General features: G+C 42.3%; 1 protein-coding gene across 1 annotated transcript; it reads right to left on the reverse strand.

Annotated features, from left to right (window-relative positions):
* Window positions 1-6,224: 6,224 nt before the first annotated feature.
* rab43 (RAB43, member RAS oncogene family) lies at window positions 6,225-25,120 on the reverse strand. The gene is made up of 3 exons (XM_072280347.1): window positions 24,803-25,120; window positions 22,902-23,085; window positions 6,225-7,522 (listed from the first exon to the last, which is right to left on the reverse strand). The coding sequence occupies exons 1-3, from the start codon at window positions 24,992-24,994 to the stop codon at window positions 7,272-7,274; spliced, it is 627 nt and encodes a 208-aa protein (XP_072136448.1). The 5' UTR covers window positions 24,995-25,120; the 3' UTR covers window positions 6,225-7,271.
* Between the last annotated feature and the right edge of the window lie 840 nt (window positions 25,121-25,960).

A 25,960-nucleotide genomic window follows, 5' to 3' on the forward strand; every position in this document is an offset into this window, starting at 1 on the left:
GGGAGGTGCAACAAGAGTCATGTGACCACTTGCAGGAAACAAGCGTTCAAGTCAAGCAAGTAGAAAGGCAGGGGGTAGATTGGCCTTCATTGTGGAGGTTTTCAATGCTGGAACAAGGCCGCCTTGCTGCTGCCGCACAGAGGCTTGACAAAAATCCCATCAGGATTAGTCCTTATCCAAGAAAGGAATGTTCATGCCTAGGAGGATGTAATTAGATTTACTGCTCTGATTCTAGGGCATAAAGGAAGAGATAAGGTTATTGAAGTCCTTATTCACTGGAGGCATATGAATGAGAGGAGATTTCATAGTAACTTGCAAAATTCTCAGTAGACACTGGTAGAATATTCTTTCTGGTTGGATAGTTAAGAACCAGAGGTCACAAGGAGAAATTTCTTCTTATACAACATGCCACTGAGGTTGGGTGGGACTACAACCAGAGGTCATTGGTTAAGGGTAAAAGGTGAAAAGTTTAAGGAGAACACGAGGGGAAAATTCTTCACTCAGAGAATGTTCACAGTGCGGAACAAGCTGCCATTGAAAGTGGTGCTTGCGAGCTCAGTTTGAACACTTAAGAGAAGTTTGGCTGGGTACGTGAATGGGAGGTGTATGGAGGGCTGTGGTCCGGTGCAGGCCAATGGAACCAGGCAGTTTAAATGATTTGTCATGGGCCAAAGGGTCTGTTTTGGTGCGGTATTTCTTCACGACTCTACGCTGAGCCAGTGAGATTTCATGCCACATATAGTGGAAGACAAATGATTAAATATATTCAAGGAGGACGATACAAAGTGGTCAGAGGATTTAGGGATAAAGCTGGAAATGGGTAATGATGCCGATAATCAGCCAGGACTGTGTTGAATGGTCAGGTAGACCCAAAAGACCTGTAGCTGTCCATTCTAAATCCATATGTTGCACTCTTCCAACAGTCTAGGCCTGGTAAACGATCTGGATCTTTGAAATGTGCATTTTTTTTTTTGTTTAAAGTGTCCTCCATAAAGGAGCACATTATGACACCCCTTCCCAAGACTGACCATGATATTGTCATACACCTGGCCATCCAAAAAAAAGGTGATTTCACACAATGAACTTCCTCAAGCTCTTACTAGACAGCTGTCAGTAATATAGGAATGAGGGATCTCTTCAAACTGAAAATCGGGAATGATTGGACTGTGATAAATATCTGTGTGATTGTTGGATCAGTTCAAGTTAGACGAGCTGATTTTCCTCCCAGTATAATAACTTGTACTAATAATACAATGGACAAAGATAATTTACCCTTACATTGTGAGCTACAGTACATTTGTGTGTCTGATGAAAGTTAGTTTGAAAGTATTAATTTTCTTGCTTGCATTCACCATTTGACCTCCCTTCCACTGACATTTCTGGGTATGAAAGCACTCCACATATCCTCTGGTACACAATTGTGTGGGCTAGGGTTAGTCTGAGCTTGGCAATACGTAAATTTGGCTGAGGGAAGGGAGGGAGAAGACTCAAGCCAACAGCAAAAGGCTCAGTTGCACACCTCTGACAGCAGAGGCCTAGGATGAGTGGGCAAGATAGATCCTAAGACAAGGACAGAATTAGGCCACTCAACCCTTTGTAACTCTGTGTTCCTAAAAAAGGGGCCATTCAAGCTCAAAGGTGTTACTCTCACCCAAACTGCAGAAGAGATGTCAACCTAAGATCCAGAACTTCTCTTTATGATTGAGTAGCTTGGGAAGCTCAAACAGTCAGAGACATTGAGGTAGTATAGTTAATTCCTTTTCATACATAATTGAGAAAGTACAGGGGAGAAAAAAAAAACATGAAATGCCCAAGATTTATTTTAAATCAAGAAATTTTACAATAATATCCTTCAATATGTAATTTCACTTCTTTTGCTTAAGAATCTAAAATGATCAAGTTACATCATATTACTTATTCTGCATGTTTTCCAATATAGACACTTCAGAAAAGTAACAGATATACCAAATCCTAAGTAGAGGGAGAAAATATGTAAAATATTTCAAACGATGAGAATGTATCATAATTGCATTGTTTGCTCTCCCACCAGATTAACACAATATTCTATCAAATGGGTTGAACCACAAGAGCATAGCTATGAAGCAGTCCATACTGTATGCGATGAGTTCACTGTTAAAAGATTCAGTTCACATTGTTTTTACAAGCCCTGTTATATCAGACAACACAGAACCAGTCAACTGTTGAGACATTTTTGCTTTTCAAGCATCACGAACATTCCCGATGTCAGTTACCCACTTTGTTAGAGGGGCCACTGATGAGATTTACATTAAACAATAAGCTGATTTTGCCACTGAGAGTTCAGGCTAACAGCCTTGACCTTTTCAAATTACCCCGAGTGGCAGTTTCTTCCTGACAACTTAAATAGAAAATTCAGTTTTTAAATTGGTCTGTATTAATTGCATTTTACATGGATGAGAAAATGTTAAACTTTCTAAATTCATAATAAAGATAGTTAGCTCCCTTATATTAAAACTCTGCCCACTTTCTTCTTCTTGTGACATTTTGACATATTTATGCTACTAAAATTAGCTGGAAAGATTGTAAGAGTTAATACAAAAGACTACTTTGACACCCGTTATGGAGCCCTTATCTACTTTTTTTTCGTTAACATTGGTAATAAAGTGCAGTATTAGTTCTGGAATATTTGGTCTGAGAATTTTGAATGTAGCGAGAGTCACAATGGAACCAGATTTTGCAGTCAACTTTACTAAATTCTATTCCAGAAGACAGCCAAGACGTTTGCTTAATGTCAAAAAAAGAGTTCAGTATTTAGTTTGTGACCTTGTTTTACAAAAGATTGACTCATACAGAAACATAATAGGATACATTCTGGAAAACTTTACTAAATTTAAACTTGAATGCTAACTTTACCTGTCATTTAAGAACAATGAACATGCATACTCAAGAATGCATGAACCTGATATCCCCAAATAATCTGTAAACACAGCTTTAAACAATCTAAACTTGAGAGATTTCTTTAGATTCGTGGATGAACTAGATAGACTAAATTCAGTGACACAAGAGGTACTGTCGATGCTGGAAAGCTAGAGCAGTACACACATTGTGCTGGAGGAGCTCAGCAGGTCAGGCAGCATCTACAGATGGGAATAAACAGTGGGCTGAGACCCTTCAATAGAACTCATGAAGTGTCCTGACGAAGGGTCGGGGCCTGAAATGTTGACTGTTTATTGCCATCTATAGATGCTGTCTGCCTATATTTTTTGCTGAAGATTGTCACATCAATACAAAATAAAACATTTTGAGTTTGTTAACAAAAATCTTAAAGTATTCAACAGTCCGTATTCTAACTACAGCGTTTATTGAGAAAACCACACTGAACATTTGTTGCTATCATAACCAGAGGACAGCCACATGAATGATGGAACTGAGTGTATAAATAACCAGAAATCTAGAACGCTTGTTGAGACTGACAATTAGCTCAATTAGGCAAAGTACATTTTTGTCATGATGTAATGGATTCATCAAGTTGATGTATATATGACTGTTTAAAAGTGAGCGTAACAATGGAAAACGCTACTGTAATTTTGAGATTTTCTTCATTTAAGTAAAAAAAAATGCATCCAACTAAAAGCAGTTATTATCCATCTACAGAAGTCATGCCTGAACAAATGACTTAATGGGGTGGTAGCATAGTGGTTAGCATAACACTCTACAGTACCAGAGACCCAGGTTCGATTCCCACCTCTGCCTGTAAAGAGTTTGTACGTTCTCCTCGTGACCGTGTGGGTTTCCTCCCACAGTCCAAAGACATACAAGTTAGTAGGTTAATTAGTCATTGTAGATTGTCCCATAATTAGACTAGGTATCTCAGTAAAATAAATAAAAATAAAATATTCAAATTCAAACAGAACTCTTCTTGATTCCCAAATTGTTTCCGTATTAGTGATTCCCATTAGTTTCCAAATGATATTAATAGACTTAAATCTGTTTGCTATAAAAATCTAATGACCTTAATGAGGATTTATCTTTCATGTGGGAGCTGAGGTGAGCAAAATTAATGATTGAATTATAGAGCATGGAAGCAGGTCCTTTGCCCCAAACCGATCAGCAAACTGAGTCCATGGACCTCTTACTTAATGGTGTTGGTCTGTGGCATAAAAAAAGGTTGGGAACCCGTGCATTTATACTAGTCCGTAAGACACAAGAGAATTAGGCCATTCGGCCCAGTAAGTCTAATCTGCCAATCCCATTTCATTTTCCCCATATTATCTTCAACTACCCTCAGATTGCACCATTTGGTTGCACACTATGGGCAATTACAATGGCCGCACATGTGTGGACTGTGGGAGGAAACTAGAGTGCTGAGAGGAAACCTATGCAGCCACAGGAAGAACATGCAGATTCTACACAGACAGCATGCAGAGTTAGGGTAGAACTGGGTCACAGGAGCTCTAAGACACCAACTGTAATGCCCACACTGGTGTTGAGGAAGTAAGTGATCTTTAACTAATCCCATCCTGAAAAGCTCTGTTGTAAAACTCTAATCTGCAGGAAAACAGTTAAAAAAGATGGCGCAATTCCATTCCGACCCATAACACTGCAGATTTTGACAGCAAGTCTAGCACCCACTAGCTTCCCAGTGAATATGGGAGTCTGAAAGTTGAAACCTTCTCCTGACTAAAGCATCTTATGTCAGCTCTCAGTCAGGCAAAACTTATCAGGAAGCTGGTTGAAGGGTGTAAATTACAGTATTTCCTTGGTGAATCTAGGACCAAAAGGGTTACTACAAGAAATTCGTGCTAGAGCTTCCTCTTCTGGGAGCCAGACCTTCAGAACAGCCAAGCCAGGTTGCTTTCCAGACATGTAACATTCCCAGCTGCCACTTCACAAAGGTTACCCACAATCTGCGGGCTATTTGATTTTGTGACTTTGCTGTGGTGCAGCTGCCTCTCACCCTGAAACAGGAAAACAACAAGGCAGTGTTCACACAAGGCTTGGTGGCTAAATTCTGCTGCTGCTCCAAATTCAGCTGCTTGGCAGGAAGGTTGCCTTCTCCCACTGGGAGCTAAAGTAAGTCCTTCACTGGTAGATGCATGAAGCCATACCACAGTATTTAAATACAGTGCACAGCAGCATAGCAGCTAGCATAACGCTACCACAGAGCCAGTACAATTCTGCTGCTGTTGGCAAGGAGCGTGCACACCATCTCCATGCTTCCACATTCCAAAGACATAACAGGGTTAGGGTCAGAAAGTGGTGGGCATGCTATTTCGGCACCAGAGTATAGCGCCCCCCCAAGGGCTGACCTCAGCACGTATTCAGACTGTGACGGTCGCTCACGCACATCGAAGCTTCGGCGTACGTGACAAATAAAGCTAATCTTTAATAATATTCCAATCCATCTGCCCACACCCTTAGAAATGCAATAAGCTTTGCGTTAATGTGACCATTTCCCACGACAGCCATTTTATTGCAAGTTCCATCTCTTGTAAGGATTTGCACTGTAAATGGCAAGCACTATTTTTTTTTTAGAAAATTTGCTTGTAGATAGGTTAGATACTGGAAATAATAGAAAAATAGCTGCATAAGAATGTGGAGATGGGGTGGGGGGGGAAACATGTAGATGTGAATGGAAGGGAAAGCCTCGGGGCAGTTCCATATGCATTTGGTGCCCATCACAACAGTTTGGGACAGAGCTCAGATTAAAGGATTGCACTATTGAACAATTATATTACCATATAATACCTGTATTTATGTAAAATAGTAGCAATGCTATTAAATTTTACATTAGCATATAATATCCAAAAAGGGTACAATTAATAAACTAGATTTTAGTACATCTGTGCAAAAGTTTTCCATGAATAGTTAAATATTGTAGGCACTACACTTCACCCAGTTATTAAAATAGATATTGCCAAAATTTCATTATTTTATTTCAAGCATATATAAAAAAAAGATTTATTTAATTGCTTTCTCAAAAAGAACGTTGTCCCTAACCACATCCAATAGTTTCTCTGGCTAATGGCATTCTTTGGTTTGGATAGTGGAATTACTGTTGATCTGAACTACACACCATCAGAAAATAGTGCTGTCAGTTTCAATAAAATCAAGGTTAGTTTTTAAAGAGATTGTTGGGTGATTCAGCCAGTTCAGTAAAACTCAGCTCCCACCCCCATCATTGCTAACATAAAAAGCATGTTTAAAAAAAAACATATCATTCCCGCCCCCCCCCCCCCCCCCGTTATTCTGGAATCTGTTTTTTTAAAAAAAAAACAGATAAAGTGCACAATGCATTTTCCAGGAGAGATCTTCCCTGCTGGCAGTTTGCAAATGCAAGGCGAAGAGCACATCAGTACCATTTGCTGCCGAATACTTTGTCCTCATCCATCCAAACCACGCACTCTGAATCAATAATAAGGCTGGCATTGATCCAAGCTGCATGCAGAACCACACACATCAGAAAGCACAACATCCAGGCAAGGAGTTAGCTGCAATTTTCTGTCGCTAGGTTAGCCACTGCCTTCGGTAATCTGCTCTTTGATCATTTCCAATCAACGGTGAAAATTACATTGTTGCTTGGGAGCACAAAATGGCCGCCTGTTGTGGGCTACAACACAGCAACTGAAGGGTGCAGAATCATTCTCAAAACGTAATTACAATAGACACGCATTTGTTTCAAGTTTCAGATTAAATCACCACCTATAAAAGTAGGTCAGACAAGCAGACAAAACCTCACAGTAAAGCATTAATTGATTTTAAAAGAACAATATTCATAGGACTGCTTGGGTTTCCCAATACTGAAATTGGCACATAAAATAGCTGGAATGCAGTTTTAATTGTAAGGCAACGACAGATATGCTAAAGAATAATAGCACGATGTACACTCCGCCTTTTTCCACCCACTGCTTACAAGCAACTTAATCAGGAGCTTTCCTAGGTATTAGCTCTAAGTATTAGTTCATATTTAAATGTTCAGGTCTTCTCCACAAAATAACCTGTTCAGAATTATAAAATTCATTAGAAAAAGGGCTGGTAGACTAAGTAAGTATTTCAGTATCAGTAGTTAAGGCAATAGGACCACTGGTCCTATTGGAATTTCAAGTTATATGTCATATAATCAGTGAAAACCGGACTATCAGCTTCAAATTGTAGGAATGAGCAGATGTCACAAGAGTTTTCAAGAACGCATAACTAAACTGTTACTGGCTCTGAGTGAGTTACACCGCATTCGTGATTTATCTCTCGATCTGAGAATGAGATGCAAAACCCGATGAAGTTAGCCCGCAACATCAGCAGCTACAGCCCCATCCTTCATTCACGTCCTTGCTATTTAATTTGAGGGTTTCCGTTGCTTTCTCAGTGAACACTGGCCCACCGTGCCTCAGCATCAACTCCGTAGCCATTTTGATAAAAGCCTCTTCCACATTGCTAGAATCTTTGGCGGAAGTTTCTAATACAGACACGATATCATAGTGATCTGCAAGAGTTTGGGCTTCTTGGTATTCAACCTCTCGTATATCTTCCATATCAGACTTGTTCCCTGCAACGAGAAACAGAAGTATTTTACTAAATGAATGTAAGGTTAGTTTATTCTTATGTATGGATGTCGACCAGTTTATCAAAACTGATGCAGCTCAGAGACCTGCACGGCAAAAAGTCATCATTACATCTATTTGCACGGCTCCATATTCCTTTTTTTCTTAGACAGTGATCACTCATTTCTGTTGATATTTTGACCCGGTTGGACTGTCTCTGCAGGCAGAAATTAACAAATGACACAGCGCTGGGTTGAATTGAAATGAATATGCCTGGATTGTTTTGTTGGTTTGGTGTTTCATGTTCCGTGTTTTCCCACACGATTTGTTCTTTTCTTGTGTGTGTTTGGAGTTTGATGTTTTTCTTTGAACGGGTTCCATAGTTCACTTTCTTTGTTTCATAGCTGTCTGGAGAAGACAAATCTCAGGGTTTGTACTGCTTATGTACTTTGATAATAAATATACTCTGAACTTAATGTGCGATTTTTGGCTCCAAAAGTTCTAAGGAACTTCTCCTACTGTCTGTTCCAAGTTTCTTGCATTATGGCTCCTTGTTCTAAAGAAATGAATTTCATTTGTGCATCTATCACAACCTCTGGATGCCCGACTTGCTTCACAGCCAACAGTGTCTTTGGGATGCAATCATTTCTGCATCCAAACTATACACAGCAAGTTCACACTGACAAACGATTCAGGGTTAAACGGAGCCCTGAACAATAGGGGCAACTCCCCTCCTCATCTTCAACATAGTCGTCTGACAGAAGAAAATAAAAACAGGGCACAAGAAACTGCAGAAAAAACTAGGCCTCTATTTGATACATTGGGAAAATGGCAGCTTAGACAATGCAGCAACCCCTCTTTAAAACAAACATATCCGCCGGAGTAATTGACCGGTGGAAGCCCAAGTTCAGTGTGTTGAGTGATCCAGCTCATGAAAGTCTGACAAACAGAACGAGGGGTAACCTTTAAGGGAGAAATGGTGGAACTGCACGTCTCAGAAGTAACACTGATAACATTCAGATTAGGCTGGCGGAGTAACAGATAACAGAGCATTGTGGTGAAATTGCTTGTCTGACTGGAGGAAGGTTTACAGGGGCCAGTGATGCAGCCACTGCTTTTACTGATCTATTTTCATGACCTGAATTGGGAGTACAAATCCACAATTTCCCAGACCTTAAGATATAGAAGCAGAATTAGGCCATGTAGCCCATCGAGTCTGCTCCGCTATCTCATCATGGCTGATCCATTTCCCCCTCAGTCCCAATATCCTGCCTTCTCCCTGTAACCCTTCATGCCCTGATTAATCAAGAATTTTATCAACCTCAGCCTTATATATACATAAAGATTTGCTGCCACAGGCAGCTATAGAGGCCGAATTCCACAGATTCACCACTCTCTGGCTAAAGAAATTCCTCCTCATTTCCATTCTAAAAGGACATCCCTCTATTCTAAGGCTGTGCCTTCTGGTTCTAGACTCGCTTCACCATAGGAAATGTCCTCTCCACATCCACTCTACCAAGGACTTTCAACATCTGATAGATTTCAATAAGATCCTAGCTTATCCTTCTGAATTCCAGTGAGCACAGGCCCAAAGCCATCAATCGGTCCTCAATGATAAGCCTTTCATTCCTGGAGTTATTCTCATGAACGTCCTCTGGACCCTCTCCAATGACAGCACATCCCTTCTTAGATAAGGGGCCCAAAACTGCTCACCGTACTCCAAGACTACTCCAGGGCCTGTGGAACAAGCAGGATGTTTGGTAGAAGAAGCATTCTGTGGAAAACTGGCAAGATAGGAAGAATTAACAGCATCAAGATTGAATAAAATTGATAATAAAGGGCTGAGAGAGCAGAAGAACCCAGATGTGTGAGTGCACAATTAATTGAAAATGATAACACAATTTGAGAAAGCAGAAAGTAAGGCGCACACAGTTCTGGGCTCCATCAACAGGCAGAGCACAAAACTTGTGCTGAACCTGATCTGGTTTCCACTGAAGAATTGTATTTGCTGCCACATCATGGGAAGAATGTAAGGAAGTTAAAAAACAAGGAAAAAGGAAAGGTACGTTGCACCCGGAGTTTCTCCAGTTAGCGGACCATTTCACTCCACGCCTCTCTGACGTAGTGGGGAACTGCGTACGAGGCAAGTTACAGCAGTGGGTTGCCATTGCCTTCTGCCAGGTGAGTTTCCAAAGAGATCACCAGCTTGTAACCCAGCACGGATGGAAAGCGTGCAGGGGAGCCGGCTGGATTCGAACTCGGGACCTTTCATCCCAAAGTCTGGCACTGATGCCGTTACGCCACCAGCCGGGTCTTAAAAAACAAGGTCCAGGAAAAAAAATTACAAAAAATGATGCTTCGGATGAGGAACTTCAGTTTCAAGACCAAAGAGATAGATGCTTTTCTTTGAAAGCAGTCTGAAAGGAAATTTGATGAAAGTAAATAAAAACATAAGAAATAAGAGCAGGAGTAGGCCATCCAGCCCATCAAGCCTGCCCTGCCATTCAATTAAGATCATGGCTGATCTGGTCATGGACTCATCTCCACCCAGCTGCCTCTTCCCCATAACCCTTAATTCCTCTACTATGCAAAAATCTATCAAACCTTGTCTTAAATATATTTACTGACGAAGCCTCCACTGCTTCATTGGGTAGAATTCCACAGATTCACCACTCTCAGAGGAAAGCTGTTCTTCCTCATCTCAATCCTAAATCGACTCCCCCGAATCTTGAGGTTCTGTCCCCTAGTTCTAGTCTCACCTACCAGTGGAAACAATTTTCCTACCTCTATCTTATCTATCCCTTTCATAATTTTATATGTTTCTATAAGATCACCTCTCATTCTTCTGAATTCCAGTGAGTACAGTCCCAGGCAACTCAATCTCTCCTCATAGTCTAACCCCCTCATCTCTGGAATCAACCTGGTGACCCTCCTCTGCACCACCTCCAAAGCCAGTATATCCTTCCTCAAGTAAGGAGACCAGAACTGCACACAGTACTCCAGGTGCGGCCTCACCAGTTCCCTGTACAGTTGCAGCATAACCTCCCTGCTCTTAAATTCAATCCTTTTAGCAATGAAGGCCAACATTCCATTTGCCTTCTTGACAGCCTGCTGCACCTGCAAACCAACCTTTTGTGATTCATGCACAAGTACTCCCAAGTCCCTCAGCACAGCAGCATGCTGCAATTTTTTTACCATTTAAATAACAATCTGTTCTTTCATTTTGCCTCCCTAAGTGGATCACCTTGCATTTACCAACATTGTACTCCATCTACCAGACCCTTGCCCACTCACTATCTATATCTCTCTGTAGACTTTCCAAATCTTCTGCACAATTTGCTTTCCCACTCAATTTAGTATCATCAGCAAACTTAGATATACTGCACTCAGTCTCCTCTTCCAGATTGTTAATGTATATCGTGAACAGTTGTGGCCCAGCACCGACCCCTGCGGCACATCGCTCACCACTGATTGCCAACCACAGTAACACCCATGTATCTAACTCTCTGCTTTCTATTAGTTAACCAATCCTCTATCCACCCCCAACTCTGCGCATCCTTACTTTATGGATGTCTTTTATGTGGCAACTTATCGAACGCCTTCTGAAAATCCAAGTAAATAACATCTATCTGTTCCCCTCTATCCACTGCGCTTGTTACATCCTCGAAGAACTCCAGTAAGTTTGTCAAAGAGGACTTGCCTTTGCTGAATCCATGCTGCATCTGCCTGATGGATCCATTTCTTTCTAGATGTCTCGCTATTTCTTCTTTAGTGATAGCTTTAAGCATTTCCCCAACTACAGATGTTATACTAACTGGCCTATAGTTACCTGCCTTTTGCCTACATCCTATTTTGAACAGTGGCGTGACATTCACCGTCTTCCACTGTTCAAAAAATTTTGGTAAATCATCACCAAAGGCTCTACCATAGCTTCTGCCACTTTCTTTCAGTACCCTGGGATGCATTCCATCAGGACCAGGGGACTTATCTATCTTCATGCCCACAAGTTTGCTCAGCACTACCTCTTTAGGGATGGTTATTGTATTGAGGTCCTCACCTCCCATCGCATCCATAACATCTCACTTTGGCATGTTAGACGTATCCCCTACCATGAAGACCGACACAAAATAGTCATTCAAAACCTTGGGCATTTCCTCGTTTTTCAGTATCAATTCCCCCTTCTCGTCCTCCAAGGGACCTAATTCACTTTAGCCACCCTTTTCCGCTTTATATAATTATAAAAACTTCTACTATCCTTTTTTATATTTTGTGCTAGCTTATTTTCATAATCTAGCTTCCTTTTTTTTATTGTTCGCTTCGTGGTACTTTGTGAATTTTAAAGTTCTCCCAATCCTCCAGTTTCCTACTACTCTTGGCGATTTTGTATGCATGAGCTTTTAGTTTGATGTCTTCTTTTATTTCCTCAGTTATCCAAGATTGGCTCTCCTCACCCTTACTGTCCTTGATTTTAACTGCAACATACCTTTGTTGAGCACCGTGAAAAATCTTTGGAGGTCTTCCACTGTTCCTCAACTGTTGCACCATATGGCCTGTGTTCCCAGTCTATACTAGTCAAATCTTCCCTCATCCCATTACAGTCTCCATTGTTTAGGCATAATATACTGGTTTTAGATTGATCTATTGCATCCTCCATTTGTATGAGAAATTCAATCACACTATGATTACCCTTTCCAGGAGTATTCCCAACTAGAAGATCACTAATTTTACCCGTTTCATTGCACAGGACCAGATCTAAGATAGCACGTACCCTCGTAGGTTCAGTAACATGCTGTTCAAGAAAGCAGTCACAGATGCATTCTATGAAGCCCTCCTTAAGACTGCCTTGACCAACTCAACTCACCCAATCTGTGTGCAAGTTAAAGTCCACCACGATAACTGCTGTTCCATTCTTACATACCTCAGGTATTTCTTTGTTTATTGCACATGCCACTATAATGTTATTATTCGGTGGCCAATAGACAACTCCCACCAGTGATTTTTTCCCTTTATGACTCCTAATCTCTACCCAGATGGATTCAACGTTCTGCTCCTTATATCGTCTTGTGAGATCTTATATCGTCTCTCACTATCGTCCTGATCTCATCTTTAATTAAAAGCGCTACCCCACCAACCTTATCTTCCTGCCTATCCTTCCGTTATTACCTGATATCCTTGGATATTTAATTCCCAATTCTCTCCGCCCTGCAACCACGTTTCTGTAATGGCCACTAAATCATACCTCTTTATACTGATTTGAGCTACAAGTTCAATGCCCTACCTCCCTCTTGTACTCCATCCATTACTTATTTATATACACACACATTCTTTTTCTCTCTCTCTCCTTTTCCTCCCTCTGTCCCTCTCACTATACCCCTTGCCCATCCTCTGGGCTTTGTCCCCCTCCCCCTTTTCCTTCTCCCTGGGCCTCCTGTCCCATGATCTTCTCATATCCCTTTTGCCAGTCACCTGTCCAGCTCTTGGCTCCATCCCTCCCACTCCTGTCTTCTCCTATCATTTTGGATCTCCCCTTCCCTCTCTCAAATCTCTTACTAGCTCTTCCTTTAGTTAGTCCTGACGAAGGGTCTCGGCCCGAAACGTCACCTACCTCTTCCTAGAGATGCTGCCTGGCCTGCTGCGTTCACCAGCAACTTTTATGTGTGTTGCAGAAGTTCACTGACCCTGTTTCAAATACTATGCACTTTCAAATAAAGTGCCCTTACACTCATCATGCTTTTAAAACATTGTAATCCTTTACTCTTTTGCACTTTTCTTCACTCCACTCTTAGTTTTCTCTTTTTAATCTTTTGTTTTTTCTTTATCCACACTTTTCTTATTTTCTTTATTCATACTTCTCCAATCTGTTGAACTCACCCCCCTACTATTTAGTTTAAAGCCCTATCCACGGCCCTAGCTATGCGATTCGCTAGGATCCAGGTCCCATCATGGTTCAGGTGGAGCCCGTCCCATTGGTACAGCTCCCTCCTTCCCCAATACTGGTGCCAATTCCCCATGAATTCAAACCCACTTCTCCCACACCAATCCTTGGGCTACGCACTTAACTCTCTAATCTTCTTGACCCTGTGCCAATCTGCACGTGGCTCAGGTAGTAATCCAGAGATAACTACCTTTTTGGTTCTGCTTTTTAAAACTTAGTCCCTAGCTGCTCAAATTCCCTCAGCAGAACGTTTTTCCTCATTTTACTTATGTCGTTGGTACCCACATGCACCATGACAACTGGATCTTTCCCCTCCCATTGCAAATTCCTTGCAAGTCAGATATCCTGAACCCGGGCACCAGGCTGGCAACACAGCCTTCGGGATGCTCTATCCTCACAACAGAGAACTCTATTCCCCTGACTTTACTATCCCCAATTACCACATGTCTCTCAATCCCTCTCTTGAATGCCTCCACTATGGTGCCACCTCCTTCCTACAGCCCCCCACTCTCATCCACACAGGGTGCAAAAATCTCAGACATGATGGACAAGCTCAAGGGCTGAGGCTCCTCCAGCACTGTCTCTTGGATCCCACTACCCACCTCAGTCGCAGTCACACCCTCTTGTCCCTGACCACAGACCGAATTTGAGGCAGCTAATCTAATGGGTGTGACTACCTCCTGAAACAGAATCCAGGTAACTCTCCCCCACCCTGATGTGCCGTAGTGTTTGAACCTCAGATTCCAGGTCATCAACCTTGAGCCCGAGTTCCTCGAGCAACCAACATTTGCAGCAGATGTGGTCACCAGGAACCACAACAGGGTCCACCCGCTCCCACATCATGCAGCTACAGCGCATCACCCGATCCTGCATCACCCCTTTAATTAGTTGTAATTTAGTGACTTTTTAAATCAACCACTACAAAAGCCTTACTTGCTACTTACCCGTGCCTCCTCCCCAAAGCCTCAAGTTCCCACTCCTACACTGGTCCTCTCACACAATGGCTGCTCCGCTTTGACCCTGCTTTGCTTTTAATTGCTTCTGCTAATGAATTGCGAATCGACTGGTCCACTGCTAATGTGCCAATCCTTGCGAAACACTCCTTTTTTTAAACTCTTCTCCCCAACCTGCACGAAGCTCTCTCTCTTCGAATCGATCGGTCCGCCGCTAATATAAAATGATGAGGAATTCAGAGAGCGGCAGGTTGTCCCCCTTTGTAAATGAATTTAAAGGTTAAAGGTCAGAGGCATAAAGGGGAAGATAATTAAGAGTGACATGGGAGTTTTTAAAAGATAAAGAAAGCAGTGGATCATTGGAACCTGGAACGTGCTGCCTGCAAATATAGTGGAAGCAGGTACTATTGTGGACTTCATGCAGAAATTAGGTATAATGGGGAGAAAGGTTTGTAAGGTTTGGAAAAAGGGCTGGTGGAGGATTTCATTAAATTTTGCCTATGCTAACTCTCCTTAGTTGTAAGCTTTCTATGATTGTGTAGAGATGCAACTTTACTCCTGGCAGTAGCAGTCCATTACTGCCAGTAACAGACAATCTAAATCATGTCTGAAGAATCCTTCAGGCAAACTTGTCAAGGTCCTTGCCACTGTCGTTCTGACAGCAAAGAGCCAACATCCTGCACACAAGGAGCATCAACTTCCTGTCACGCAGGAAAATTCACCTGGTGAATCTTCACCAAGTCAGAAGTCCCAAAGATGCAACAACTCTCAATTGAGAGGAAGAACCCATCGGTAACAAGATTAATGGAACTTACTTTTTGATATTAACACAATTAAAAAAAACAAAACACTATTAGGGAAAGTTTGCAGATGCTGAAAATCCAGAGTAAAACACACACAAAATTCTGGAGGAACTCAGCAGGTCAGGCAGCATCTGTGGAAATGAATAAACAGTCGATGTTTTGGGCCGAGACCCTTCTTCAGGACCGAGAAGGAAGGAGGAAGATGCAGGAATAAAAAGGTAAGGTTTTCCACTGCTGAGTTTTAATTCTTACAGCAACTTAACCCTTAGTAATAATGGTCCACGTGAACAAATGGACAAAATGCATCTCATAGACGCTATGTTTGGCTGAAAATTTTCAAGAAAAATTCCAAAACGTGCATGTTCTAATAAGTTAAGATTATGATTTTTCCTAGACTGAGTATTTTTCCAACAGATATTACCAGAACCGGACAGCTTTGATTGTCAGTTAGCCAGAGCTGTGGCCTGGACAAACATTAAAGCAGTTCATTACTGGCCCACAGGAGGAACACCACACCACACCACTGGATTCAATAGCCAAGTTTTGTAGAGCCACAACATGGCCTCCTGGCCGTTATACTTAGCACCCTGACCAATGTCATTCACCTTCGTTACCACGTTATCTACTTTCTCCATCCAATCTGCCTCTTTTGGGGAGCTCAGAACTTTGACCCAATTATCCCTCCGTACAGGTCCTTATTGATCAGGAGCTGGCTCTGACAACATTGACCATGTCCGTGAGGAAATGGAGATGACTCTGGTTTGTTGCTCCTGTGGTGGATCAAAAAGATACATCCTGCAGGCCGTATAATGGCCACCCACTGCATGGCCCTTCAGAGCTCTGTTTATATTAACATACTGTTTTTATCATCCTTCAGAGCATAAAATGTATTTTTAAAAATCAACAATATACACACATAAAGCTAGGTTTGTTTTTAATTCGAAAGGCCAAAGGAATTACTCTCTTCAGTACGTATTTTTTGTACTTTTGGTTGTGGAAACACGACTAAACTCTTCTCAGGCTTCCAGCCGGGTATCGCTTTTAACCAACGTTTCGATGACAAACTCTGCCATCTTCATTATGGATGAAGCCTGGACACGTCAAGTCTGGTAGTATTTATACACCCGTCGTCCGTCCCTCCTGATTGGTTAGTCCTCATCCAATCAGTTTTCCGCTCTCCCACCTTGCCTACAATCTTACTTAGAACGAGACCTTCACCTTTGTACCTTTGTTAGAATTCCTTTCCTCTAGTTTTATTTCAATGACCCCTTCACCAGGCAGTCCCAAAAGCCATTGGCACGGCACAGTAGTTTTGTACCTAAATCAATTCTATGGCCATTGTGAATGGAATGATTTATCAGCACATTGCACTATACTGAAACCCCCATTTTAGTTCCACTTAATAATCCTTTTTACAGAGCTAATGCAGGGTTTAGTTCAAAATTATATGCAAAATTAATCAGGTCCTTTTTAAAACACTTAAGTAAAAATACAAATTCTATATTCAGGAGTTTATGAATATGTGCTACTAAATCAGACTTGTGCTCTGATGATCTAACAGGAGAGCAGAGAGTAAACCTCTTTCCCATCATTTAAACAAAGAGTTCCCAACCTGGTTCCACAGACCCTTTGGTCCATGGCATATAAAAAGTAGGAAACCCATGACTTAAACCTTCACTGACAATAAGGCTCTCTGGTTGGCCCTTTATTTGGTGCACAATGATCACAGAAAGATACAAGTGAAATGGCTGGGCTGGAAATGACCCCACTCCAGTATACATTGGGCTTGGTTTACAACGAGTTATTTTAACCAACTGAAGGTCCAAAACACCTGAGACAGTTGTAAAACAGAGGCCCTTAAGGTCAATGCGTCCATACCATCAAGATGTCTATCTGATTGGTGATGACACAAAAAATTGTCAGCTGTGAATAGTGAGGAAGGCTGTCAATGGATTCAACAGGATATAGACCAGCTGGAAGTATGGGCAGAGAAATGGCAGATGGAGTTTAATCCACACAAGTGTGAAGTGTTGCATCTTGGGAGCTCAAATTTAAGAGGAAGGTATAAATGGCTAGCAGTTAAGGAGCACTGATACACAGAGGGATCATTGGGTCAAAGTTCTGAGCTGCCCTGGAGAAGCAGATAGGGTGGAAAAAGTAGACTGGGTGGTAAAGAAGGTGAATGGCATTGGTCAGGATGCCATGTTGTGGCTCTATAAAACTTTGTTTAGGCCACATTTGGGTTGTTGTGTGCAGTTGTGATCACCACATTACAGGAAAGATGTGGAAATAAAACCTTATCTCTGAGGTCTTTTATAATTAACAATGTTAATAATTTCCCTACAACTACTGATGGTTTAGAAGGTTTTGAGGGCAAATTGTGAAACACTGATAAGTCAATATTATCTTCTGGGCACAAATGCAGCCTAGCTGGTGGCCTGCTGGGAAAAAAAAACACTTTAGTTTTAATCTCAGTTCATTTAGAGTGGCAGAATTATCAAAGCATTACAACACAGGACACGGCTGATCGGCCCATCACATCTGCGTTGGACCTATTACCCTGCAGAACCTTTACTTTCCCCTTAAATTTTCAAACATTTCCCCAATACCCTCTTAAAAACTGCAAGTTAATCTGCATGAACCCCTCTGCCATACAATGCATTTCTTATCATAACTTGCCACGTTTAAAAAAAAACAAACTCTTCACAACTTCCATGGATTGTCAGCCAATCGGATGAGATCAGTGCCCACCAGTGCTCAACACTTCTCCAATTGGGAGTTCCTCACATTTGACTGACTCCAGATCATCATAATCTTGTACCCGGCATCAAATCTCATCTGAACATCCTCACCACTCCTTTCAGAACTACAACACTACTTCTTTAAGGTCAAGCAACAAATGGTAACATTCATCCACTGACACCCCATTTCAGGCAGGTGGGGATGATCACAGTCCAATACAGCAGTTGCAATGTACAGCAAAGCGAGAAGCTACCGAGGATGACAATTGTTACGTTCTTGTAAAACTTGCGTACAATATTTGTCCATTCTATATATATATATACACGCACATATACATACGCACATTACATTTATATATGCACACATATATAGCCATCACCATCTTATGAACCAAATTCATTAACTATTTCACTGCACTTGCCTGCACAACTAAATGCAGGGTTTAGTTCACAATTATATGCAAAAATAATCAGGTCCTTGTAAAAACCCATTCTTCTTGCCTGATTCCTTCCTCTCCAGTCCTTTACTTTTCCTTTCCACCTGGCGTTACCCATCACCTTCGAGCTATTTTTCCTCCCCCCACCTTTTTACTCTGACGTCTTCCCCCTTTCTTTCCAGTGTTGAAGAAGGATCTCAGTCCATTTATTCATTTTCATAGATGCTGCCTGATTAATTGAGTTCCTCGGGGGGGGGGGGGGAGGGTGCGTTGGTATGTTGGTGTCCAAGTAAAAATACAAGTATTAGAATCAGGAGTTTATGAAAATGTGTTACTGAATCAGATTCATGCTCTGACGATCTAAAAGGAAAGCAGAAAGTAAACCTCATTCCCATTATTTAAACCATCACTGGCAACCCCTCTCTCAGACTGGCCCTTTGTTTGCTGCACAATGATTACAGCAAGATACAAGTGAAAAGGCTGGGCTGGAAATGCCCCCCGCTCCAGTATACATCACTTGAAGTTTACACTTCGTTATTTTAATCAACTGAAGGTCCAAAACTCTTGAGATTGTTATACAAGAGAGGCTCTCTCTCAATGTAGCAAAACAGTTTTACAACACAGAAGCAGGCTTTTAAGCTCAACCTGTCCTTACCAACCAAAATGTCTATCTGAGCTAGTTCCATGGTATCGTTGTAATACCCAGAAACCACCTGCCCCAATATTTAAATGAGGAAGAAAATCCATCTGATATCATTTCAGAAACAAAAAATGAACATTTTAGTTAAGCAAGTGTTTCACACAGATGAGCCTTTGCCCATCTTCTCAGAGGGGAGGACATGCTGCTGAGGAAGCAACCTGAGGTAATAGCAGATCAGCATCATTCAATGTTAGGAGAATTAGATCACTGATTCCTGTCATGCAAGACCTAACTCCAAAAAACAGCATCAGTCAAAGTCCCCAGACTCCCCACGCTGCTTTCACATCAGCATGACTTTTTTTTTCCCGTTTGGCGTTTCTGTTCTCAAATTCTCTGTTCTAATTATGAATAAGAATGGCAACCACAAGAAAATCTGCAGATGCTGGAAATCGAAAGCAACACACACACACACAAAATGCTGGAGGAACTCAGCAGGTCAGGCAGCATCTGTGGAGGGAAATGGACAGTCGATGTTTCAAATCAAAATCCTCCACTGGGACTGATAGACAACTGGATTCCTATCCATAATCGTGCTCCTACCAGACAGTATACGTCACTTGCTCTTTCACATCATCATCATTATGTGCCGTGCCATATGACATCATCATTATGTGCCATGTCGTATGACAACCATGGTCTCCATGGCCATGATTGTTTTCGGCAAATTCTTCTACAGAAGTGGTTTGCCATCGTGTTCTTCTAGGCACTGTCTTTACAGGATGGGTGACTCCAGCCATCATTAATCCTCTTCAGAGATTGTCTGCCTGGCATCAGTGGTCGCATAACCAGGACTAGCGATAAGCACCAGCTGCTCGAACGACCATCCACCACCTGCTAGCAGAGGGAAGGAGCGCCTTGGTAGTGATGCACCTACACCCAGCCATCGTTCTCATACCTCTCCAATATACATGTATTTCAGTACTAATTGTGCACATATAGAATACTTACAAATGTACTGTGACATAGAGCACCACAGCACAGAAATAGGCCCTTAACATAAGAAATAGGAGCAGGAGTAGGTCATCTGGCCCATCGAGCTTGCTCTGCCAATCAAAAAGATCATGGCTGATCTGGCCATGGACTCATCTCCACTTACCTGCCTTTTCTCCATAACCCTTAATTCCCCTACTATGCAAAAATCTATCCAACCTTGTCCTAAATATATTTACTGAGGTAGCGTCCAATGCTTCATTGGGCAGAGAGTTCCACAGATTCACCAGTCTCTGGGAATAGCAGTTCCTCCTCATCTCCATCCTAAGTCTACTCCTCTGAATCTTGAGGCTATGTCCCCTAGTTCTAGTCTCACCTACCAGTGGAAACAACCTTCTTGCTTCTATCTTATCTATCTCTTTCATAATTTTGTATGTTTCTATAAGCTCTCCTCTCATTCTTCTGAATTCCAGCAAGTACAGTCCCAGGCGACTCAAACTCTCCTCATAATCCAACCCCCTCATCTCTGGAATCAACCTGATGAACCTCCTCTGCACTGTCTTCAAAGACAGCACACCCTTCCTCAAGTTAGGAGACCAGAACTGCACGCAGTTCTCCAAGTGTGGCCTCACCAGTACCCTGTACAGTTGTGGCATAACCTCCTTGCTCTTAGCTTCAATTCCTATTGCAATAAAGGCCAACATTCCATTTGCCTTCTTGATAGCCTGCCGCAAACCATTCAGCCCATCTAGTCCAGGCTGAACCATTATTCTGCCTCATCCCATTGACCCTCCCCTGCCCCCCCACCCCCGGCCACCTGAACCCACGGCCCTCCATACCCCTCCTGTCCATGTACTTTCCCAAACGGTAAAATTGGTAAAGATTCACTTCTTTAGCTGTTCATTCAACATATGAGAATTTTCCGGATTTGATCACCTGAACAGGAATGGAAATAAAAGGATTACACGAACACCATCTCAGCAAGTCAAGGGGTTCCAAACTACAGGCCATTCAATGAAGTAGCTGCCTTATGAAGTCCTGTCACGATGGCTTCCTGAGGGCACCAGAGGCGTTCAGCATGAAGGGTGTATGAATTGAAGCAATTGAAAGACTGAATGTGAATGGAACTTCACACAGAATAAGACAGGATGTTCTAGTTGCAGGGAGGTTGCTAAGTGTTCCTGACAATTTCCTTATCTGAAGTCTCCGTCGATCAGAGTTGACCATGGACGTTGTGTCCTAGCTGTCTAGATACGCAAGCCTGGGCAGTAGGATATGGAGAGGCTGCTGCCCATGTAGCAAGTTCCCCCTCTCCATGCTGAGGAACCCAAAGGAACGGCAGAGACCGACACAGTGTCACAGGAGTTGCCAGTCAGCATTGAACTCAATGTAGGACTGCCTTTAGAGACTCCAGCTCTGGATCTTGCCCTCGGGGTTTACTCCCGAAGCTTTCCCCATGACTGGGTATAGACGCAAGTCAGCTGAGGTTTGAGATCAGTCTTCCTTCTCCTAGATGAGATCCCAACCACGGCTGACGAGCCCCGTCTGCCCCAAGCGACTGGTTTTAAGGTACCAGAAACACTCCTTCGCCCTTTCTCCTGTCAGTAGAAACGGTTCCGCCAGGCTTAGTAACCAAGCCATACGTGAAGGCCAGGAGCTGGACCTGGTTGTCAGAGGCTATATGAGGCACACGCCATCGGGAGCTTTTAATAGGTAGTGGGAGCTTGTCCCCATTACCACCCGAGGCTATATCCTTATCACTGTATATTAAAACACACCACTGTAAATTGTTAGGGTGTCTCAACGGTAGCTGGCCAACTGCTGATGGACTGCACCGGGGAACCCTATACATTTAAGGCATTTACTGTGCTGGGGTAGTAAGGAGTTTGCATCATCTAAAATGCTAAAGGATTGATAAAATTGTAACATGCTGCAAGTTTCATGAAAATACTGGCCGCCTTTTGCACTGCCTCTCTTTTTTTTCTTCTGTAAGACACAAAGTCATTGGAGTTCTGCTCTTTGATTTAGAGGCATATGATGGAGATTTCTGCATGTAAATAAACAGAATTGTGGGAAGGGAGAGAAGGTCAACAGTATAGTGGACCTTAAAGCATTTGCCTTTCTCAATTACCTCATTTGTTTCTGCTCCAAATTTGAAAGTGTGCTGTCTCATCCAACCCATGTTAACAAAAACAGCAACCACATCCAGTCAGCAAAGTGAGCAGAATCTACACTGCAGTGAACTTGCAAAGATTTATAAAAGTCCCAGTGCAAGCCGCCAGTCTTCTATCTCCATTCCCGATAACCAATCAAAATCCTTCTCATATGCTCCCATCATTCCCAATATCCAATCAGTGTCCTTCTCATGTGCTCCCTCATTCCTGATATCCAATCAGTGTCCTTCTCATGTGCTCCCTCATTCCCAATATCCAATCGGTGTCCTTCTCATGTTCTCCCTCATTCCCAATATCCAATCGGTGTCCTTCTCATGTGCTCCCTCATTCCTGATATCCAATCAGTGTCCTTCTCATGTACTCCCTCATTCCCAATATCCAATCAGTATCCCTCTCCTGTACACCCCTCACCTGGTGCCAGGAGGACAGAGGTCCCTGACATGCACAAGGGGAAATACCTAGGCACAACCAAAGCACACACTGTAATCCACGCTGCCAATGCACTGACACTTCATTTAAGATGAAGTGTAGCAAAACTGTTGCGGAGAAATGCAACTTATGCAAGGATAAAGCTGCAGCTATTAATACTGGTGCTCACTTTCCTGGCCAAGGAATGGGTATTCACAAGCACGATTCCAATCTACATACTCCATAGATGAGAAAATGACCAATTAATCATCGTGTAATATTCAAACCTGCAAATAAACCTACCTATTAATAACTGTACAATGTTTGAGCCTGAATATTTCTTCACGTCCTCTATCCACTGAGGCACAGATGCAAACGTTCCTCTTTTGCTAATGTCATAAGCGATAATTGCACCATTAGCACTTCGATAATAACTCTGTGTAATTGTTCTAAATCGTTCTTGTCCAGCTGTGTCCCATATCTGCAACTGGAAGACAAACGGAAAGCACGTGAATGTTAAATGATCAATAAAGCAAGGGCAGCACTCAGCAGGGGGTAGTATTGAGTTCCCTTTACCATATTTCCCTTTTTGACAACAGATGATGAAAGACAGATGCAATTTTAGAATCCGAGACTCTGAACTAATTGGGTTGCTGCCGGATTTTGGTATTTCCCTTTTAACCGAATAACTCCCAAGCAGGTAGGGGCACTTCACATCTGAAGCTGACACGGTAAACCAATTGTGGGAGATATAAAGGACCGGGGTAAATTCAGCAGATTTGAAAGTAAAGGCAAAACAACAAAAAGCTATTTATGAAAATCCCGCCGGATAGGAGGTATTAGTAGAACTCGCGCTGTTTCTGTGTTGTGCACATTTCAGAAGAGGTCACCAGACCAGAATTTAACTTTTTGTTATTCTCTCTCTCACTGCCAGTATTGTCTAACCTGCTCAATATTTCTAGCATTTTGTGTTTCTTTTCAGATTTCCAGCATCCGGGAATATCTGACCCTCAAATTTAAAAAAAAAGCCCAAAGCAGCTTACTGTTCAAACGTAAAATATTGTATAACAGAAAAGACAATCGATGGGAACTTAAAAGATGAAATGGAACCACCAGCTCAGAGGTGGCTCAAATACTAAAGCACGGACCTTGACTTGTCTGTCATTGTAATCTAACTGAAATAACCTAAGCCATATGATTAACCATAAAGACATTATAAGCTTCAAAACAAAACCACTGATGTGTATTCTGATTCAAACTATTAAAGCAGAACTGGATTGATTTTAAAATTGGGTGTTTGCTTTAAAGTATATTTGAAAATTTTAAATAGATATTTAAGAAAACTTCTGGAAACAGATTGTGCTGCCTCAGGGAGTGTTATAAAACCCGTACGATACAAAAACAGAAAACGCGATGCAAAAACAAAGTTTTGAAAGCGCCATGGGACTTTATATTGATTAATCTGATTACTTAGTAACCTGTTCTGTGTACTGAGCACAGAACTCAGTTCGCCTTTTTTTCTTGGCCAGTTTCATGCTGCCAAGTAGCTGCAGGCACGGATAAAAATAAGCAAAACGATTTCTAACTTCCTCTTTTTGACTCTATAACCACAAAAACTTTCATCTTGTCAATTCACGGTATAACGTTTAAAAAAAAAACCAAACAATTTCCTCTCTGTTTAGGCGCGGAATCCGGCCATTCGGCCCATCAACCCTCAAACTCTGATTGATGAATTATTCCCATAATCCAGACTTCTCTCTTCAGGAAATGGTATAGAGAATCGGGTCTTCGGTTATAACCCGAAATTACACATTTCTCTAACCATCACATTGCGATAATACTTTGCAAAACGGTCCATTCAACAAGAAACAAACTTATACGTGAACGTCACGTGTAATTCAAAAATATAATTGCCCGGGGTTGCAGTTTTATCGACTTAAGTGTGGATCATTGTTTAGAAATAAGGGAGAGACGCCGAGCTATTGCCGGTGCCCAGGGCTGAATGAAGGGGCACGGAATCCACACTTCACTTCACTCCCATTCCAACACAAACGTCTCTGCGAAAGGTCAGCGAGTCAGGCCGCACCCGTGCAGACAGGTACAGAAACTCCGCTCCTCTCCCCGCACATGCTGCCCGACCAGCCGAGTCTCTGCAGCTTTTTGACTTGTTTTCGTTTCCGACCCCACCCCGACACCTCCCTCACCTTCACCCGCTTGCCCTGGATCTCCAAGGTTTTCATTGTGAAGTCCACCCCGATCGTGTTGCCCTGCCTTTCCACGAAGATGCCCGACTTGAAGCGCTGTACGACGCAGGTCTTGCCAACGCCGGCGTCTCCGATCAGCACCACCTTGAACAGAAAGTCGAACGACTCGTCCGGATCCACCGGCCCCGCCATCGCTGACGGGCTACCAACCACCCCCGCCCAAGGGCTGACGGCCCCCCGCGCAGGTAACGCCGACTAAAAGGGCGATGATAATAAAAAGCCGCGCCAAGCTGCGCCCATGACGTGGATGCAAAACCCCGGAACTGATAATACGGAAGGAAGGCCACAAGGACCTCCACCAAACGCCCACTTCAGCGCCTGAACGCAGTAACATGCGAGGGATAGGGCGCTTTCACCTGCTGGCCCCTGAGTGCCTTCAAGACCCATTACCGCGCCCCCTAGGGACACATGAAGACCAGCAAAACCGCAGTTCTGCCCCCTTTCCCTAATAGAAACAATGCAAAATAAAACACATTTTAACGATGCATGTTTTGTGAACAAAGATACCTAGAAAGAGTAAATGGAATTGATTTTTAATAATTTAACAGACAAACGACGTCGTTTCTCGCTGATGCTGCCTGATGTGATCTGTTTCCGCCATGTTTAATAGAGTTCAGATTTCCAGGACTCTGTGTTCGTTTATTCTATTAAACTATCGTTGATACAGTTTCTAGCACATTAACGTAGAATGTCAAGATCTCCTCTTTTTTTCCCAGTTATAAAATAGAATCTCTTTGACGGAAATGTGTTTAATTTGCACAGAGGGAGTTCAAAGTTCAAGTTCGTGATTTATCAATTTTGACTTTCCAAATTACTTGCATCAAACTATACACTCTCAATAGGTCGCCAGTATCCTCATCTAAGCTTCTCAAGCTCTGATGAATAGTTGGATTAAAATGATTGGAAGTAGAAATCTGAAAAACACAGGGAATGATTTGCTCTGACCAAATTGTAAATTATACAAGATTAATTATCCGACGCGTTGGTAACACTTCACAATGATTGACATTTATCTTCATCTATTCGATACGTCTGATAAATCCCCTTTCTCTATGTTCCTCCCATAGATTTTCAAGGCCCACAAAGGAGAGTCAGGTC

Source organism: Mobula birostris, chromosome 16, assembly GCF_030028105.1.
Source record: "Mobula birostris isolate sMobBir1 chromosome 16, sMobBir1.hap1, whole genome shotgun sequence".
Classification (NCBI taxonomy): Eukaryota; Metazoa; Chordata; class Chondrichthyes; order Myliobatiformes; family Myliobatidae; genus Mobula; species Mobula birostris.